Here is a 14,150-nt window from a genome sequence, read left to right as displayed (position 1 = left end):
TGTCACCGTCTCATTTGATCCTCAGCCTGGCAGGTAAAAACGAGGACCCCATTCTGCAGAGAGTGAAACCAATGCCCTGAGAGGGCTGCCCACTCAGAGGGAGGTCGGGAAACCCCAGCTCCCCTGGGACAGCCTCACCCCCAGCACGGCTCTCCGGATGCATGGCATGTTAACCCACTGGGGTTCTCAGACAGTCCAGCTGGGCAGAGGGTTGGTAAGGAGATAGAGAATTACAGGAGAAGAGGCCAGAACCAGGGGGATAGCAGGAAGGGGACTGGAATGGGTCGGATGACAATGAAAAGAGAAGCCCCGGTGCTCCAGAGAAGAAAAAGAAAAATCAGACAGGGATGACAGCCCCAGGACTCTGAACATTCACCTCTTGGATCAGATCTGGGCCTAGGTAGGAGAGGGGGGAAAGTGGACCTAATATGTCCCCCAGTCAGCTGAGCTTCAGATCTTTCTCCTCAGGGAATGGCTCCAGTTCTGCCTCCTCCAGGAGGCCCTCCTGACTTCTCCAGGCTTCAGTGACCTCTCCCTATCCCAGGCGCTAACCCTGGCAGGCTGCCTCCAGGCAGGGCCACACTTTCTGGCCAGCATGACCATGGATTTGGTCCTCTGTGTAGCACAGGCTGCATTCTCCACCTCCTGTAGGGTGCTGAGGGGTCTCTCCAGCTAGACTGTGGGCTAGATTCAGTAACTGCTTACACAATCAAGCTGAAGCATAACCAGCCCTTTGCTGTCTGTCCCTTTGCACTCCCTTAGGACCCCTCAGACTGCTCCAGGCCCAAACAAATAGGGATGTGTGTTCAGAGGGGGCAGGGAGAGCTGGGAATGACCATTTTGGTAAGTACTTCTCAGGAGTTTTGTGTGCCTCCTACTGTATACACATCATAACTTTTTCATCCGCACCCCCACCATGACCCTGGTATAAGATGAAGAGACTGAGGCTCAGAGAGTCACCCAGCTAATTAGAGCACCAGAGGCAGCCTCCAGGAAGGCTTCCTTCACACCTCTCCACCTGCCAGCCTTCCCATTCAGACCTTCACTCCCAGCCCTGGCCCTGGCTCTCCAGACTCGGGGAGCAATATGGTAAATCAGCCACCATAAAATACCACCCTTTTCTCTCTCTGGTCAGTGAAACCCCACTCTGTCTTCAGCCTCACCCCGCTCTGCCCCCCAAAAGCCCTCCTTGGCCACCCCTGCTTGAGCTGCTGGAGCTCAGGCCACTTCCAACTGGCTTTGAGTCAACACCCAAGGCCACCGGCACACGTCAGTCAGGAGACCCGGGTCCAGTCCCCGCTGGGGCTCTCGGGAGCTGGTTTGTGACTCGTCACTGGACAGGCTTGAGTTTCTAGTTCTATGACAAGACCTTGCATCACCCAGAAGTGCTCCTCATACTCTTCCCCAAATGCTCAAATGTCAGAAGGTGTGACATCACCTCAGCCCCTGGCTGCCAGGGCCTGGCCTGGCCTGGCCTGCCCAAACGAAATGTCATCAAAGCCCTAAGTTTTCACTCAAAAGTTCATGCAAAATTTGCAACTGGTGATGGAAGAATTCCTTGTGTAGTTTAATATAAAAATCCCCTCCTCCCCAAATTCAGCAGTAAAGCTGGCACTATGCTGTGTTTATCTTGCGGCAGGGCACGGCCTTTTTTACCCTGAGCCGAGGGTTCTGCTGTCCGCTGCATACCTGTCCTCTCTCCCCTCCAGTCTCGCAGAGGACAGCGCAGCCACCCACCCACGGTGAGCACACGGTAGGATTCTGAGGTACTGGTACCGACTCAGTGAGTCCCCAGAGTTCTGAGAAGTGGGGATGGTGACAACAGTGTCTCTAACTTCCTCCTCCCACCTGCCTCGTTGCTCCTTCCTTCTTCCACCTCTCCAGGGGAAAGCCTGGCCTAGTCAAGGACCCTTCAGAGGGCCTACAATTGGAAAATGCCACCCCAGGTCTGATCTGGGCCCTACCTTCTCTATCAGGCTCCCAGCTCACCTGCCCAGGTGAGGGCTGCTTGCCTGTTGCTCTTCAACCCACATGACACCTCTTCCCATCCCAGCCCCCATTCCTCCTGGTGGAGAGAGGGATGGATTCCTCGGTTCCGGGGGTGCCTAAACTCCTGCCCATGGGCTCCTGCTGCCCGTTCCCCCTGGCTCCGGCGCCAGCTCTGGGACAGCCCTGCCTCCTGGGCACCCCGGCCCGGCCACCTCAGTATCTCCTCAGCCAAAGGCAGTGAGGCAGAAGCTGCCTCCCGGGCCCAGAATCAGTGGCTGACCCTCCTCTGCAGGCCTGACTGCAGCTATGCCTGGAGGGACATGGGGCCACCACGGAGAGGCCAAGGCCGTGGTCCACCCTCCCTGGTGTCCACGCAGGACTCTGCTGGGACCGAACCAGAGCCAGGGCTCTGTCCAGCTGCCTCTTTTGTCTCCCTGCCTCAGCATCGAGTTGGGCACACAGGCTGCTGGGCCAGGGTGACCAGCAGTGCAGGGAGACTTGAAGGGGACAGGCCCGTGGACCCAGGTCTTCCCCTGTCTGGGTCTCAGCTCCGGTGAGCAGGGCCATGCCTCATGGGTAGAGGGGCAGGCCTGACAGGCTAGTGGCCCTGTTTGCTCAGTCCATTCCAGTTCCCTTCCAGGGAATGCCATGGAGGCGGAGGTCTACACTGAAAGGGCCACCCTTTGGCCTCAGGAAGGCCAGTGTCTCTAGCCCTGGGGTGCAGTGGGTACATAACCCATTAGTAACCACTGAGGTTTTTCTAGGAGGGGGTGGTCCTGGAGTGCAGGCAACACTGCAAGACCCCTGAGAAGTAGGGCTGGGTGCGGGGAGGGGAGTGGCGTGCGGGGAGGGGAGTGACACGGAGGCAGCAGAGAGAGGGTAGCCCGAGCTGAACAAGCTGGCTATGGGGGAGGAGAGGACTTGAGAGCGCCTCCACCCCCTTCCCTCCCACTCACAGCCCCAGATGAGGAGCAGCAGCTGTTCCAAAGCTTCCTGCCCTTTCCTGAGACAGGTGTTGGCTGAGTTCTCACTTCCTCCCAGCCTCAGAGAGCTTCTCCACCCCCTCTCCCCGGCAGGCCGGTGCTGAGTCAGCAGCCAGCACTTCCTCTCTCAGGCTCGCAGGCCAATGCTCCCCAGCAGGCCAGTGCTACCCACCGTTGCCTTGGGGGATTGGCTGAGCCCTGATGGGGCAGGGCACCGTGTGGGTGACTTCCTGGAGGGCTGTCTCCCCTTCCCCATAGTGGCACACCACAGGGGGATGGCCTTAGGAAACTAGAAAACAATGACTTCCCAGGGAACTTCTTTCTCAGGGGAAGAACAAGAGCAGCAGTTCCAGGACCCCTGGGGTTTATGTTCCAGCAGCTCGGGCAGAGCACAGGACTACCTATTGTGCGCTACAGAGAGGAGGTCTGCTGCGGGCGTGAAAAGGCAGAAAGGCCATGGATATGTAAGTTATACTCATCAAGAGAAAACCAAGTTTCTTGGAGCAAGAAGGGGCAATTAGGTCAATTATCTCCCTGCAGTTGGGAAGTGAAGGCCAGAGCAGTTAGACCTGACCAGCCTGTCACAGGGATTGGCAGAGAGGGACTCAAATCCAGGACTGTTCCCGCTGCACTGCAAGACCTGAGGACTACTATTGTGAATAATGCGAACAATTGTTACTGCTGCCTTTGGCTGGCTTCTCAATTTGCTTCATATGCATTATTTCATGTGACAAGTCCTGTAAGACAGAAACACTGGAACCTATCATCCCCATTTGACTGATGGGCCAACTGAGATGCAGAGAAGAGAGTTGCTCAAGATCACAGCAGAAGCTTGTGGCAGAACATAAATGAGAACCCAGATCTCAGAAGAGTTTATCCAGATCTTCTTCCTTCCCCAAACTCTTTCTTATCTGCCCTCCCCTCCAACTATTTGGGCCTATTGATAGAAAGGGCTGGTGGTGAACAGAGGTCTGGGAGCTGTCAGACCCAACACATTACCCACCTCTTCCAAAATGGCCAAAATAGCAGCTCAAGGAAGGTAATAGATAGGCCAACATGGAGTGACCCTGTATCTAGGGACTTTGAGTGCATCCAAAGCCACTGAGCCTGAGGGCAGAGCCACCATTCAAGTGGAGTATTATGCAACCATTAAAAATGATGCTTGTGAAAACCATTAGCAAGACATGAAAAAGCTTGTGTTGGGTTAAATAAAATGGAATTGGAATGCAAAATTGTGTATTACAGTGTTTACAGCTCTACAAATATATATACATATATATTTGTACAAAAACATGGAAGGCCTTTAACATGATCACAGAGGGGTGGATTCCTAATAGATTTTTTTTCCCCTTTGGTCTATTTTCTAAACTTTCCAAAATGTGATTCTATTCCTTCCATGCTGTAACATAGATATAGTTTGTGAAGGCATGAAAATGACCTAAAGAAGGGTGGAAGACCTGTTCATGACTTGAGAGTGAAAGTCCTCAGAACGGGACACCTGATTATTTCTGTCACAATCAGAACAGAGTGCCCCCAGCAAGCCAGCTGGGCCTCCTCTGAGCCAGTGTCTGCAGGCTGAAGGACTCACCACTCCAGGTCCAGCCCCCTGCTCATTTCCTACTCCCGGGGGGGTTCTCTGGTCTGCTGCGTCCCTCCTCTGTCTCTCAGAGGCTCCTTCCAGGAGATGCAGGGCTCGGTACTGGGGACTCAGACCCCTTCGAAGCTTGGCAGGTCACAAGCTGGACAGAGACCTTTCCCAATGTGGATGGAGAGTGTGAAGAGTGTGGCATTCTGAGTTGTCCCTTGGACATGGGGTAAAATCAGGGATTCCTTCCCAGTTCTTATCCTGCTCTCAACAGGGTTCCTAAGAGCGGCAGGCTGAGGAGGCAGAGCAGGGAGGCCCGGGCAGGCATCCAGTCACCGGGCGTTTTACTTCTGGCTCGGATATCTACTAACTTAGGGGAGGCGGTTGGGGGGTAGAAAAGGCTTTCCCCACCTTACCTCAATTTCTTCCTCTGGTTCCCAGTTACCTCCTCTCAGCCCGTGTTGAGGAAGAAATGAGATATGGAAGAGAAAGAGCTTTGAATTAGGGAAAATCAGCTCTCTGCAGACAGGACCAATCCTGAGATATGAGCCCATGCCTAACCTTTCACCCCTGTCCTTGTCCCTAGCTACTATACCTCTGCCCCTACTCTACTATGGGGAGGTGGGGTGGGGGTCAGAGGTGGGAGGGCTCCCTCCAGCTCCTCCCTCTCACAAAAAGGTTGACCTTTTGGCAAACCTGTGCAGGCAAAAATCCTGGCACTTGCCTACCCTGGGGTCTTTACTCTCAAGAAGGGTGAAATTTGATAAAAGTTGTTCAAACTGAGTTATGGGGTACAGTGAGGCACAGGTCCCAGAAGGCCAGCGTTTTAAGAGAGGTTGCTGAGAGAGTGACCTGGTAACTAAAGATAGACATGCCTAAATGAATAAGGAGGTTTCAGGCATGGAGAGAGAGGTTTTGAGGGCTTGTCATATAAAGATGAAATATTTTTATTATTGCAGTTAATTTCCTACCCAAGCAAGGTACTAGATGTCTCAAATCCCAGGACATTGCCATGGTCCTTTTCCCTTGCCCCCCTCTGCATCTCAGATTCTGTCTCTGTCTACACACTGAACTCATCTCTCCCTGAAACTGGCAGCTCCCCCATCTTCCCTGCTTGTTTTCATGGTATTACACTCCCTGGGTCACCCCAGACCTCAGCTCCTCATTTCAACTCAGTTCTGCTCCCTGCTTCTCATGGTAAGGACCTTCCTCGGAGCCTTCCTTCCCAACCCCCAGAACCCTGGCCTGGACTTCCATCACCCCTGGAAGCCTGCCATGGTCATCTCCCTGGCCTCAGCCCCCTAGGCTCACCCCCTGTCATCAGCTGCCAGAAGTTGTTGAAACACCACTCTCCCGAGAGGGCTAAAACACTAAATCCAAACTCTACCGGAGCTTCCAAAGGCCTTGGGACACTGGCTTCAAAATAGCTTCCAGCCTTTTCTCCCACATCCTCTGGACCTCGTGCTGCGTAACTCCTGGAGTTGTACTCTTGGGAAACTCATTCAAAGACAGAACGATGGTCCCAGTGCCTCCTGCTTCTGTGCAAGGTGACAGGTCTGCACACACACACACACCCCTCCTCATTTGCGCTTTCTGCTCTTGCCAAATCAGCAGAGCCACTTGGTCTTGGCCAAAGTCTCACTCCTTCCCCATCCCGCCACCTGGAACTGTCCCTCCTTTTGCTGCTGCCCCCTGTGTACATACCACCCTTTAAGGCACATCTCAATCCAGCCTCCTCAGCAAGGTGTTCTGATTCCATCCCTCAGGCCAGGAAATCCGTACAGTTGTGGAGGATGGGGGACAGCCACATAGCATGCCCTAAGCACCCGCTCTGTGCCAGATACCTCTGAAGAGTCTAGACATATCCTGTCAGGTGGGTACTATGACGGTTATTGTTTAGATAATGCTCAGAGCAGTGGCCTAAGTTCACCCTTCCACATCAAGACTGAGCTAGGACTAAACTCCTGGACTGCTCCAAGCTCTTTCCAACTCCCCAGGTGGGATGTTCTGCCATCTGTTTGGGTATTTTGACCCATAACATCTCAGACAGCATTTGGTTTCCTAAGCATTTATCTCCCAGCCTCAGCACAAGACCCGCAGGGCAGGCACCCAGGTCTACACTGCTTTCACATCCCCCTTAGCTTGGTCTCAAATACATATTCAGTAAATACTCATTAACTAAATGAATAAATGAGAGAATGAGTGAGTGAGTGAATGCCTGGTTCAGTTGTGGGGTTATGAATGTTTGCCTTTAGTTCTTAAATCATCTCCCAAATCTGAGTCTCTCTAAGGTAAGCCCTCCCTTACTCACCACTAACTCTCTTGGAACTATATTGGTTCATCCGCAGCCAAACCAAACCAGCCACTAATAAATGCTAATTCACATTCACACTGTATTAAGCCAGGAATTTTTAAAGACCTATTTAGACCCATAGAAAAAAATAAGACACAAGTGTCTTGTACGTCTGCACAGTGGTGGTCAGGAAGGATTGAGAGATGCAAAGTCACACCCTAAACTGGGGTCAAGGGCCTGTGTCTCCTGGCTAGTAAAGGGGCTACACATGCCTCTTGGATCCAGCACAAGCTGTTGCTTCTCCAGCTCAGAAAACTATTAAGTTTCCCAATGTGACCCTGCAGGCTGCTTATTTAAAGATGGGAAGTGTGGGAGGTGGGGGCAGGAGGGGAGCAAACTGCAAAAAGAGAGGTGACCCAGTCTCTGTCATTACACATCACAGCACGGAGACCCTTTGTGGCCTCTTCCTCTAACCTTGAGTAATTAACGTTGAGTATTTGCTGGTTTATGGGAAACTTTATTTAAGAAAATGCATCAAAAAGGTGATCATTATCTAATGCTAGTTTCAAGAGAGAAGTTTGCTTGTTGGAAAAGAAGAGTTGTAAACAAGAGCTGTGTTCCATCTTAATACAAAGTCTGCAGTGTGAGATCTACATAACAGAGAGTTTTTCCAAATCCTGGAGTCAAAAGTTATTAAAACAGACACATGTCAGATGATTGAGAGAGCAGATAAAAAGTACAATGGCTTTGTAATGATTGGAAAAGGCTCCTTCATACAAATAGGTTTTTCTGACAAACTGGGTGAAAATATAGTATACATTTGATAAATTGTAAAATATGACTTTCCGTTGACCCAACTAGCTTTCTATATAATTCCTAGGTTACTAAACCATCCTCGAGATGGATTGATAAAATAATTCTGACAAAAATAACACTAATTTAAAGAAATAAAATCTCAGAATTGGTTAATGTGGATCTATTGAGCCACTGCACTTGAGGGCAAAAATGAAGGTGATCCCCTGGTTTGGGGTCGTTTTATTATTGTTGAGGTTTTGGTTGGGGGAATGACTTACTCTGCTTTCTCAAACTAGGGACAAAATTTAAAGTTTCATGTAAACCAAATTAAAAGAGGAAGAGGAAGGGAAAGGGGAAAGAGTAGGAGAAGAAACAAACTTCTCAAAGACCTGCATATCTCTCTCCTTGCACAAACCATATCAAGAGCCTCCGCTGGGAACTTCCATGTGTGTCCATGTGTCACGGTAAATCAGTTCAGCCTTCCCACCCTGGCTGGGCAGAGCATGAGAACAAAGGGCCAGAGCAGAAAGGGCAGAAATGGGGGAAGAGGAGAGTAGTATCAAGCCACAAAGAAGGCAAGGATGCACAGTGTCAGGCAGGGTGTGCCTGCCGGGGGATGGACGTGGCCGAGGGGCAGAGGTGTGCAAGGACACGGGGCAGAGGTGTGCCAGGAGACAGGCCAGGGCAGCAAGGTGGAAGCATGTCGGCCCAAGAAAGAGCGGCTCCAAAATGATGACCCTTTGAAGGAACCCTGCATTTCCTTAATCAACTGATTTCCTCCTGTCAAAAACGCCTCATTTAGCAAGGCTTGTTCTGGGCTAAAACTGAATAAGTGTAATTGACAAAATGCTTGAATTTGGGTTTCAGTCTGGAGAAAAATACCTCTCTACTGGCTTCTCCAATGTAATTACGGAAAAAAGATACACTTCTTTAAGAGCTCTTCTTCCAATTAAATTTGGGGGTAGGTCCCGACGTCCCTCCTGATCCCCCCATACACCACTCCCCTGCCCCCCTGCTCCCCACACACACACTCACACATACACTTAGACAATGGCAGAGATCTGGCTTTCTTTCTCAAGAGAGGCACTAAGGCCACAGATGAGGCAGCTGTCAGAGGACTCGGCTGTAATCAGCTTTAACTGGCTCACAGCCTGCAGAGGACACAGACCCTCTTATTCCTACAGTAACAGGTCAGGCTGCTGGCGCTGGGATGGATGTGGGGGTGGTCTGAGTAGGTTTCTGTTTCAAATGTCTTCCTTATGTGGGATTGCAAAGCAAAACTTAAATTGCAGGTCCCAAGAACTTAGATACACATATAGAAGAGGGTACTTAAAAATTTCAGATCATGGCTTCAATTACATGTCACATGTCATTCCCAGCATGATTTGTAAGGACAGTAAATCAATGAGACAATAAAAGGAAAAGTTAAAACACAACTAAAAATGGGTTTTTCAGGCGAGTCTGAAATGCTCCAAGATTGCTAGTTAAGAACAGTATCCCTTTTCTCAACCTAAGCGTTATATCCCCATCTCTTCATCAGCATCATAAACGGAGTGCCATTAGGTATACAGGTGGCCAAGGACAAGGGTTCTCTCTACACAGTTGAGCTGTTTGTTGCAGTGTGACAGGACAACTGCCCCTCCCATAGCCCCAGACATCTATTGTAAAAAGATATGGACTAGATGAGATTAAAGTCACCATATCTGTATCACATTTAAAAAAAAAGTAAAAAAAAAAAAAACATTCACTCGAATCTTACAATGGGAGGTGGGAGTGGTGGGTGGGTGAGGGTGGGAATAGAAAAGCAAGGGGGAAAATCTAAACAGCAGGATACGACAATAAATGGGGAAACAGCAAGAGAAAAAGCACACTAGGTTAATATAGGAAAACTAGTTCTTTATTGAGAGATTGTATATTAGTATTAGTGGATTCTGTGTGTAACAATGTCGTCATGCACACGATACAAAAAAAAAAAGGCTGGGCCCACCATGCTTCGGAAGGGCAACAGAACAAAAGCAGCGTACAATGAGCAGATGGCCCGGGCTACACGACCACAGTACGTTTCAGCAGGGTAACATCTCTAACCGAGCGCTGTACATTGTCAACTGAGGAATGTAAAAAAATACAGATCATGCTTTAGTTTTAGTACAAGAAAAGGTGAAAAAGATACACAACCAAAAGGATATTTGATACAGAAAAAATTACCCACAAAATAAGAACAGGAAGTAATTCAGCACAGCAGAACACGCTATCCCTGTTTAATGGAAAACCATTTTGCTGGGGATTCTTTTCTTCTTCTCTCTCTCTTTTTTTTTTTCCTCTTTTTTCTCAGATTGCCAAATGGCAGTCTGGGGTGGCCACTCGGGACTTTATTTTGGAAGGGCCCTCGAAGTAGGGGCCTTATTCTTTCATTATTCCCGCTGTTTTGTTTCAGTTTTCAAGCAGGTCTGGCCAGCGAGGCAGCAGAAGGGAGCCGGCTGTTAAAGGGGCAGCTCTGAGAGCCAGGGCGGATGTCCAAAGATGCTCTTGACATTGTACAACTAAACAATTAAGACACCGTGGCCATGGCTCCCACGGAAGCCAGGGACCTTGCTGCACCAAATTTTCAGAGGCAATGGAGCAGCAGCAATTGTCATGTCATCAAGATTTTCAAATATGTTTATTATTTTTTGCCTCCGATGAAATCTAATCTCTTGATTTATGCCTGGGTGCTGCCAGGAAGCTAGCTGACAGCCACCCAGATAAGTGGGAAATGGGGTGCAACAGCCTCCAAGCCAAGGCAAAAGGAATCCACTTAACAGGGATTTACAGTGCAATGTACTTGGCTAAACAAGATGAAGATACAAAAATGGTTATTTCTCTACATCTATTCTGAAATGGCCTACATCCTATACTACTACAATGGAAACTAAAAAGAACAGATTTAAGCTGGCAAGCTATCTAATAGTTTTACAAGAAGATTGTGGTTTAGGACCTTGTTGGGTTAAGCATTAGTATCCTCTATCGGAAGGTCACAAATTCTTATCACATTGTGCTAAATTTTACCCACAGCCCAACTCACCCACAGCCCATGAATTTCCTGTGGGCGTGTTTGCCATGAAAGTAAACTTTGACTGACAGGCAGGATTTGTTTTGTTGGGGTTCTTTGGGGTGGGGATGGAGGGTTGTATTAAAAATAAAATTTAAAGGCAGCTGAGCAATTTGAATTTCAAAACATGGAATCAGCATCCTGCAATGGTATTTAGAGATCGGTGGTATTAATGAGAATGATAATGACTTAATCAGGATAATTATACTTGCAGGCTCAACATCCTTCTTAATCATTTTTGAATTTCTGCCTAGTGAAATGTTCCACACCCATTTTAAGAGGAAATGCCAAGCTGCAAGCCATAATTGTGTCTTGGGGAAGGGAGTTGGCATTTCAGGGGAGAGCTCATCCAGCGCCCCCATTCCTGCTCCTCACACACCCACCCCACCCCCGACCCCCGTTTGCTAGGCCGGCCTGAGATAGGGGATACTGCCGCTTAAATAGCAATGCCTTCCTCAGATGGAGACAGGAGATGGTTAAGAGGGGTGTCACAATACAGCTAAATGCGGAGGCAGAAGGGTCACAGCGCACACAGCAGCGAGTTGACCATTCACTGAGCTACACAATGAAGAAAAAAAAGATTTGATAAATGCAGAATGTCATCATTCTATCATCACACAAAAAAAACTGCGGTTCAAACAGGCCTAAGGGGGCCAACCTTGCCTTTTAGGTTCTGGGGAGGGGCGTGGGGCTGGGGACAGCTGGGCTGGAAGAAAGAGGGCTGGGCTTTCATTTTCTTGCCCAATCGGGCCCCTGGGGCGCACTAAAGCGCTGGCCCCGCGACCCCCCCCACCCCCGACTCTGACTTGGAGGAGCAGCCCCGGTCGCCGAGGGAAGACATCATTCAGTGCGTGAGGGAGGGGCAGAGGGGTAGGGAGGGCCTTAGCCAGCAGGGACTTAAGCAGACGTGGAGTGGGAGAAGAGAGCAGAAACACTTCCAAGAAGAGAAATGTGAGTCCAGAGGCAGAATACAAAAAGAAAAATGAATCTAAATGCACCTCGGATTTGCTTTGGGTGGTGGGATTTTTGATTTAAAGAAAATGGAAGAAATGTGGAAGGGGGATAGAGGGGGAAATCAAGCTATTGTTGCAGCAGAATGTAAGGGAAGGGGGATGCGGGGAAGGAGACCGTGCAAACACACCCCATATATCACAGTTAAAAACAAAGCCGGCGCCGGCCTGCTGCTTTGTCAATGCCTGCCCGGGGGCAAAGGCCTGGAGTGGGGGCAGCTTCCCACCTCATCCTCACACACAGCGTAACAGCCAAGGGCCGGGAACCCCAGTCCGGCAGGACCCAGGGGTGCACAGCAGTGCAGGTCTGACTCTCCGAGGAGCGCGCACACTCGCGCGCGCGCGCGCGCGCGCACACACACACACACACACACACACACACACACACATTTTGAGCCCATAAATGCAACTGTCATACAGAGACAATGGGGGGGGTGCACAAGGGCGATACAAAAAAAGGGTTAAAGGAGAGAACGATAGGACAGGAAAGCGTGCAAGTGCCCACGAGAGGGTGGGGGCTGGGGCACGGGATAGGGCAGATACCAGATCCCAGCTAAGCAGCCTTCGGTATCGATGACCAAAAAAATGAAATACAAACGCAAATAATACAAAACACATATACCTAAAAAAAGAAAAATCACAGAAAACCAAGAATGCTCACACACACACACGCACGCACGCACACAGTCAAGTACCTCTCTCCTTTCGATCAGACAGGGCTAGGTATTAGGGGAAGGGGCTGTGATTAGGGGACCCGCGTCCGCCGCAAAGAATAAAAACTGGGGCTGGGAGGGGGGACCCAAATTCGCCAAACCCTAACTTCGCTACAAAAGCTCCCACGAGGGCGGCCACCCTTACACTCGGGGGTCCCCCCAAAAGGGAGAGGGAAGCCACCGCTCGTCCTGCGCCCTCACGGGTGTACCCTGAGCCCCCAGCCGCCCGCGGCGTCCACCCCCGCCCCCGCCCCGGTGCCTGCGGCGATCCACGCTCCGAAGCTGACCCCGAAAGGAAAAAGCGATACCTCTGTTTCGCACAGAGCCAAACACTGGAAGCACGAGATAGCCGACGTGGACCAGGACCATCCTGGCTCCTCGCGCGGCGGCGGCGGCGGCGGCTGCGCGCGGGCCCTTTGTGGCGCGGCTCCGGGGCGCGGGCGCGGGCGGCGGCGGGGCTGCGGGAGCCGCCGGGGCGGGAGGCGGAGCGCGGGGCGCGGGCGGCGGTGGGGCGGCGGCTGGCGGGGAGACAGATGGCCCATGGAAAGGCTCCCTTCCCGGCCCCTCTCGACATTCAAAGGCGCTGGGGCCGCAGCTGCCGCCACACAAAGGCGCGCGCAGCCAATGGGAGCGGAGCGCAGCGCGGCGCGGCCTCGCCGGAACCGCGGGGGACAGCGGGGACCGCGGGCGCGCGGGTGGCGGGAGGAGGGAGGGGTGACGGCTGAGAGCGAGCTGTCGGCCAATCGCGGTGGCCCGCGGCCGGGCGCAGGGAGGTGGGGTGGGGGTGGCGGTCAGCCCCGCGAGGCGCATTGAGCTCAGCGCGGGTCCCTGGACGCCCGCAGGCCAGAGAGGGTGCACATGAAGCGCCTTGCACAGACGCGGGCGGCGTGCACACGGACCGCGCACACACCCAGAGGGACGTGAGCCCAGACATGTGGAGGTGCGTTCGTGCGTGCGGAGAGACAGGCACGAGCGCACGAAGTGCACACGACCCCGAGGTCCTTGCACACCGCGCACGGGTCACTTGGGGACGTGCGCATGGAGGCTGGCGCACGTGCAGAACCTGACTGCGGGCACCAGTGAAGCTAGAAACCGAGCGAGCAGCCTCACACAGGGCTCAACCATAGGCACACAGACATGCACACACCAAAAGCCTTGTTAACACAGGAAACGTGCCAACATCACATTCCCAAAGCCACCTAGAGGGGACCCACAATGCAGAGATATGTAGGCTCCCAGACTCGCTGCCTGTCACAATGCTTTGTTGGTTTTGCAGGGCACAAAGCTCACAATAATGATTTGCTAAATTGAAAGCCACTCGTACACTGAGGCATGTGCACACATCCTATACATAGACATGCTCACCTCGAAAACCCGGAGTCGCTTGGCCACTATTCACCCCACTCTGACACAGGCAAAACCAGCCATGTGCAGAGACACGCCCACTTCCACAGTGGGCAGGCACAGGAATGACATCAGGGCTAGGAGCCTCTCAGATTCACATGTGGGGATGTGGCCATGGTGTCACATGTGGCCTGTGACTGGCACATAGGGCTGAGCAAGACAGAAGCAAAGAGCCTTCACTGCACAGCCCTGCTGTCGGATGGACTGCTAAGACCACCTTCATGCACTCAGCCCACCTGTTGTGAAAACTCCCAACATGACCCTCACACAGGGCTCACAGTCCACACCCA

The 14,150-nt window shown here is 51.6% G+C and overlaps 1 protein-coding gene across 1 annotated transcript in view; it reads right to left on the bottom strand.

Annotated features, from left to right (window-relative positions):
• The window catches only part of ARK2C (arkadia (RNF111) C-terminal like ring finger ubiquitin ligase 2C), a 107,987-nt gene extending 94,124 nt beyond the window's left edge, over nucleotides 1-13,863 (bottom strand). Inside the window, exon 1 of the mRNA XM_017656837.3 lies at nucleotides 12,765-13,863. Coding sequence (XP_017512326.2) covers nucleotides 12,765-13,266 — 502 coding nt within the window. The 5' untranslated portion in view covers nucleotides 13,267-13,863. The remainder of the gene's footprint in view (nucleotides 1-12,764) is intronic.
• Between the last annotated feature and the right edge of the window lie 287 nt (nucleotides 13,864-14,150).

Source organism: Manis javanica, chromosome 9 (assembly GCF_040802235.1).
Source record: "Manis javanica isolate MJ-LG chromosome 9, MJ_LKY, whole genome shotgun sequence".
Lineage (NCBI taxonomy): Eukaryota > Metazoa > Chordata > Mammalia > Pholidota > Manidae > Manis > Manis javanica.
This window is presented reverse-complemented; position numbering and strand designations above follow the sequence as displayed.